General features: G+C 63.7%; 1 protein-coding gene across 1 annotated transcript in view; it reads left to right on the top strand.

Annotated features, from left to right (window-relative positions):
• PACS2 (phosphofurin acidic cluster sorting protein 2) overlaps window positions 1-6,000 on the top strand; it is a gene marked incomplete at its 5' end in the record, with an annotated part of 57,387 nt that overhangs the window by 28,901 nt on the left and 22,486 nt on the right. The window contains 3 exons of the mRNA XM_044918032.1: window positions 1,403-1,490; window positions 4,250-4,339; window positions 5,484-5,609. Coding sequence (XP_044773967.1) covers window positions 1,403-1,490; window positions 4,250-4,339; window positions 5,484-5,609 — 304 coding nt within the window. The remainder of the gene's footprint in view (window positions 1-1,402; window positions 1,491-4,249; window positions 4,340-5,483; window positions 5,610-6,000) is intronic.

The raw sequence follows: 6,000 nt of genomic DNA, 5'->3' as shown, positions 1-6,000 counted from the left end.
GGTGGTGGGTGTCTCTGCTCCATGCCCAGGACGGTGGTGGGGTCTCCATACGAAGCCCAGGATGGTGGTGGGTGTCTCTGTTCCATGGGTGGCTGGCAGGTGGTCACGGAGCCTGTGAAACTTTCCAAAGCCACACTGTCGACCAGACCCAGGCCCTATATCCAGACCTGAGCTCCTGGCCTCAGCCTGTCACTCCCTGCTGCCTGGATGTAGAAATGTGAGTTGAGGGGGCCCGGGGTCTTCCTTCTGGCGCCCCTGTCCCCATGCTTCCTCTGAGGCAGACACAGAGGAGTGTAGAGTCCCCGGTCAGGAAATGGGCCACTCCCGCTGTCCCCACCACGTCAGCGTCTGTCCTGCTGCTTGTGGTGTAGGTGGGCATGGAGAGTGTGGCGTCCCAAGTAGGACCTGTATGACTCCAACACAGGTTTGGCGACTTGCTCTTGGCGCTTGAAGCTGTGTGGGTGGGCAGCGGCAAGTGGTGCGCTGACCGCCATGTGGCAGCGCTGTCCCTGTGAACAGCGGGCTGACGTCTGAGCGGGAAAATAAGCCACGGCTTCAAGGAGCTGCAGAGCGGTCCCGGTTGATTTCGGTGTTGCACACCCCACACCCCCGGAGCGCCTCTGCCTGGGCTCCTTGGTGGGGTGGTTCTGCTGCTTCCGGGAAGGTAAAGCTTCGTGCAGCTAAACGGTCCTGCAGGCCAGGATTGCAAGGCAGGCCCAGCAGGAGGGGGAGGTTCCCCGCTGGAGGACCAGGACCGGAGGACCGGAGGACCATGGGGGACACAGGACCCCTTCCCTAGGCAGAGCCCGCACGCCCTGCCTCCACCCCACACTCAGAGTGGTGAACCCAGTGTGAGGGTTCAGGGAAAGCTCACCGTGGGCTCTGGGACATGGGCACTGGGGGGGCAGGTGTGTGCAGTGGGCCACCAGAGGTGGTGGTGGTGTCTCCGGGGACCCTGCGGAGGTGGGGGGCAGGGCAGGTGGGGACCGGGCCTGAGACCCCACACTGGTGTGGGGACAGGGTGGAGGTGAGGGGCTTGGGCCTGGGGTGGGGCCTGCAGAGGCCTGTGCTCTGGGAGCTGGGAGTGGAGCTTGGTAGCTGGCACCTGGTCCCTGGGGGCTCCTGGTCTGCGTGCCCTTGTCTGGGCTGCCTGCCCACAGACCTGCACTGAGCTTCCCCCACAGGTGGGAGACCCACCCTCTGGGGCCCTCTGGAGCAAGGGGATGCTGAGTGGCATCCACCACCGCAGGGACTCTTGAGGGGCCCCTGAGCCTAGCTGAGGGCCCCCAGGTGGTGTGAGGGCCTTGTCTGAGGCTGGAGCTCCTGAGGGCGGGGCCTTCCTAGGGCTGGAGGCGGTGTGGGAAGGTGTGGTCCACACTGAGCAGGCCTCTGCCCTCTGCAGGTTGTGCAGCCTGACCTTGAAGAAGCTGGTGGTGTTCAAGGAGCTGGAGAAGGAGCTCATCTCGGTGGTGATTGCTGTCAAGATGCAGGTGAGGGTCCCCTCGGCCACTGTCCCGGGGCAGTGAGTGCAGGGTGTCCGTGCCTGCCTGGGGGTGCGAGTGGGCACAGCCACACCAACCGCTGGACCCTTACCTGTGCAGGGGGCCAGGGAGCCTGCTTCCGCCCCAGCACGCAGGGGAGCCTCTGCCCGGGCTGGTTGACCTGGAAAATGGTCCTAAAGGTCTGGCAGGATTGGGTCCCCCCAGCACACCCAGGGCACAGTCCCGTCCGATGAAGGGCAGGCAGCCCAGTGTTCGGAATGTGGGGAGAAGGGAGTGTGTGCAGGTCACTGGCAGATGGGCCTGTGCAGAGCAGAACTGTGGTGCAGACCCTCCCTGCCCCCACCGCGCGCACCCAGTGCACCCTTCTCTGCCTGCCCCTGACCCAGCGGCCGTGCACACGTCTCCTCCCATACGCTCCCGGGCCTTGCAGGTTCCTGCCTTGGAACAAATAGCAGTGTTTCAGGAGGGCCTGACCCGCGCCACCCCCCCCGCCCCCCCCGCCCCGCAAGGGGACAGCGGCCCCCCCCTCCCCCAGGGCACCGGCTCCTCCACGTGTGGCTGGGTCCTTGCGATGGCCCCCACAGCTGAGCCGTGGGAGGTATCAGTGCCTGGCCTGCCAGCACCCCAGACCGTCAGCCCCTCGGGACCGAGGTCTTGCCCCACCCTCAGCCCCAGGCTCTGGAGCCCACGTTCAGGGGCCCGGCCTGGGGCTCTCAGGGCAGGCTCACCAGGGCTCGCGGGCTTGCGCATCTCCGGGCCATCAAGCCAGGCTCTCTCCAGGCTGAGAGCTCAGGGCCGAGTTCAAGGAGGCCTGAGGCCCGTCTTTAGTTTCCCCGTCAGTTGCCACCATCTTTTAAGTAAAGATCTGGAGAAACCCTTTTCCTCCCTGAAGATGCTGCTGTAACTTATCATCAAAGCCAGGCGTGTGGGGCTGCGAGCCAGTACCACAGGGACGTGCCCACGGGGGGCCAGGCTTTCCCGGGGCCCGGGCTTTGCTCCGCGCGGGGAGGGCTCCAGAGCAAGGTGGAGCCCACCCATCCCGGACCCCTGAATCTGCCACCGTTGACCTCTTACACGGCTGCCCCCGACCCCGGCCCATTCCTGGAGCCCTGCCCCAGACCCCACCATCTCTGAGACTCAGGCTCTGGGACCCACGTCACCTTTCCAGCTGACCCGGGTGCCCCCTTCACTGGCTGCCCGTTCCCGTGTGCCCCCACAAGCTCAGCATCCACCCAGGTGCCTGGCCCGTCCTGCAGGCCACCCCTGGGCGTCGCCCTCTGTTTGGGTCAGTTGCCGCCCACCTGCTGTGCCCCTGCATGGGGGGGGCAGGGCAAGTCTGGAGGAGTCAGCCCCCAGCCGGGCCGTCTCCCTCCACCCGTTCTCCCCGAGACACGAGACACAAGATGCTGCGCTCCTGTGTCCTCCGCAGCCCCTCCTCTGAGCTGAGGCCCTGCATCTTAGCTCCCAGAGGGAGCGGGCCTGCCGGCCTTCCCCACCGGCCCCGGCCTGCTCGCCTGTGCTCGCTGCCCTCCTTCACCTGGCAGAGGCCAGTCAGCTCAGGTCCCCTGAGGGATCTGGTGTGGAAGAGGCCTGGGGGCCACGGCCAGACCCCGCACAGGGTGCCATGTGGCCCAGAGGGTGTCCACCGGGCGGTGCCACAGGATGCCCGAGTGGAGCCAGCCCCGCACCTGTGCCCAGGACCCCTGCCCGTCGCCCCCGTCAGCCCGCACGCCTGGACCCACACCCCAGTCCTGCCCTCAGCCTCTTCTCTGCACCCTCATCTTGTCGGACGCCTCCCGAGCCCCCAGCCCCGCACCCTGGTGGCCACTGGTCTTTGTGGCTCTGAGTCCGACGGCTGTCGGTGCCCCGCTCGCAGGGGGCCACATGGTGTCCGTCCCGTGGCTTCCTGCCCCCAGCCTTCAGTCTCCGCTCCGTGCATGTGGGGACAGCCGTTTTTAAAACAGTACTATGAGGAAATATTTAATCCATTTGGGATTTATTTTGGTATAGGATTTCAGGTGAGGATCTGGACGTTTTATACGGATGATTTGTTACTCACTATTTCCTGGTGACGTGAAGGCTCATTATTATGCAGCACGTTTGTCTGTGTGTTCTCAGGTGTATTTCTCGACTTCACGTCTCTGTCGCTGACACAGAGCACCTGTTACACCCGTGTACCACGTTTTGCTTTCTGGGGAGGCCGTCACCCCTCACTGGTCCACTTTTTCAGAAATGCTTAGCATCTAGCACACCGGTTCTTCCAGGCATTGTTCCGTGACCTCCTGCACCCCGGCATTGTCCCGTGACCCCCCTGCACCCCAGCATTGCCCTGTGACCCCAAGCATTGTCCTGTGACCCCCCACACCCTGGCATTGTCCCGTGACCCCCCTGCACCCCAGCATTGCCCTGGGACCCCAAGCATTGTCCTGTGACCCCCCCGCACCCCAGCATTGCCCTGTGACCCCAAGCATTGTCCCGTGACCCCCACACCCCACTGCTGCATTTTTGGTAGTTACTTTAAATGTGGCAGTGAGTAATCTGGATCATCTAGAGGAGAACTAGAGGGTGACAGGATGGGGACATTTCTAAGGCTCTTGACAAATCTCCCCAAGGGTGCGTTTGGGAATCCCGTGAGCTTATGCCTCCCACTGCCTGGTCTGTGGCTCTTCACCGTGAGAGTTTGAGGGCAGTGGGTTTCACTGTGAGATGCCCCCTTGTGAATGAGCAGCCGTTTTGTTCTGTCCCAGGGCTCCAAACGGATCCTGCGGTCCCATGAGATTGTGCTGCCCCCCAGCGGACAAGTGGAGACCGACCTGGCGCTGACCTTCTCTCTGCAGGTGGGCCTGGCACGTGGGCAGGGGGCAGCGGCCCACCTTGCAGGGATGTTCTCCCTCAGTGTGCTATCCTCCTAAAAGTTAGAAGACGTGCGTGCTTTATTAGATCACATTTTCCCTCCCGGTCCTGTGCTAAAGAATGTAGTGAGGCCCAAGCTCACTCTCAGAAAGTCATTTTGGGGATGCCGGGCTGGCTCAGTCGGGAAAGCGTGTGACTCTTGATCTCGGGGTGGTGAGTTCGAGCCCCACATGGGGTGTAGAGATTACTTAAATAAGTAAATAAACAAACCTAAGAAAAAAGGCCATTTGGCTCCAGTGTTCAGAGAAGATGGGGAGGAACAGGGGACCTCAGTTTTGTAAGTTCTGACCCCTTTGAAGTATGTTAGGTGCCCCCTGCTTGCCCCACAGCATGAAACAGAACCTCCTCCCCACGGACCCTCCAGAGCTCAGGTCTGTGGGTGGGAGCAGGCTGGCCCCAACCCACCCACAGGGCGCTCATCCTGCCTCCGTTCCTCTTCGCACAGTTGTTTAAGGTGGGTGCTGTGTAGATTCGCAGACGTGCGTAACACACTGGGCTTAGCGTCGGCCCATCGCACACCGGTTCAAATCTTGTCTCCCCGTGAGGACCCCACCTCCTGCCCCGGCCTGGCTGTGCCCGGGGCGGGGGCACGTGACCCCAGCTCTGGCATCCCCTGCGGGAGCTTCTGGGGTCTGCGTGGAAGTTTTCTTTTGCGGGATCCGCTTTATCGGAGCGTGGCTTCCAAGACGTGCAGTTCGCGGTCTTTAAGCGCTGGCCAGCCGGGCACAGGCATGCGGCTTCTGTGAGGTTAAGGGACGCGTTTGCGAGCCTCTGTTGGTGCACATGAGCCCTGCTCTCGCAGAAGCCCCCGTGGTGCTCTGATGGGCCACTGGACCAGCGCCACCTCGGGGTCACGCCCCTGCCGTCCGCGTCGTGGGCAGGGTCGCTGGCTGACCCCGCTGATGACCCAGAGGCCCTGGCCAGCTGCTCACGTCTGCCGGCAGTGGCTTTTCCCGTGTCCCCGACGGAGGCCCCCGGCGGCCCGGCGAGGAGCGAGCCTCCGGGCTCGTTGGTGCTGCGCTGGTGTGGCCACGGGGACAGACGGCAGCCGTGACCCCTTCTCTGCAGTACCCTCACTTCCTGAAGAGAGAAGGCAACAAGCTGCAGATCATGCTGCAGCGGAGAAAGCGCTACAAAAACCGAACGATCTTGGGCTACAAAACGCTGGCGGCGGGCTCCATCAACATGGCCGAGGTGAGCGCGTCCCTGCTCAGCCAGAGGCCCCCGTCGGGCCTCACCTGACGGCCTGTGGGTTCTGCCCAGCGTGGGTCCGTCCCGTGCCCCCCAGGGAGTGCGTCCTCCTGGGACACCCGCGTCCCCTTCCGTGGGCGCTGGCCCTGGCCCGTGGGCTGCCTAGGCGGGCGGCACGTGCTAGCTGTGGGGTGGGGGCGCGGGCTGTGAGCGTAAGGAAGTTCCCTGGTGAGGCGAGGAGGGGACCTTCATGCAAATGGAACTGACCAGCCGGCACCACCGTGTCTTGGAGGACCTGCCGTCCCGAGCTGTGGTTGGCAGCCGAGGCCCCTCGTGTCCTTTGTGCTTCGGGGCCGTCCCTATCATGGGATCGTGCTCAGAGCTGTCCAGGCAC

Source organism: Neomonachus schauinslandi, chromosome 9, assembly GCF_002201575.2.
Source record: "Neomonachus schauinslandi chromosome 9, ASM220157v2, whole genome shotgun sequence".
NCBI classification, from domain to species: domain Eukaryota; kingdom Metazoa; phylum Chordata; class Mammalia; order Carnivora; family Phocidae; genus Neomonachus; species Neomonachus schauinslandi.
This window is presented reverse-complemented; position numbering and strand designations above follow the sequence as displayed.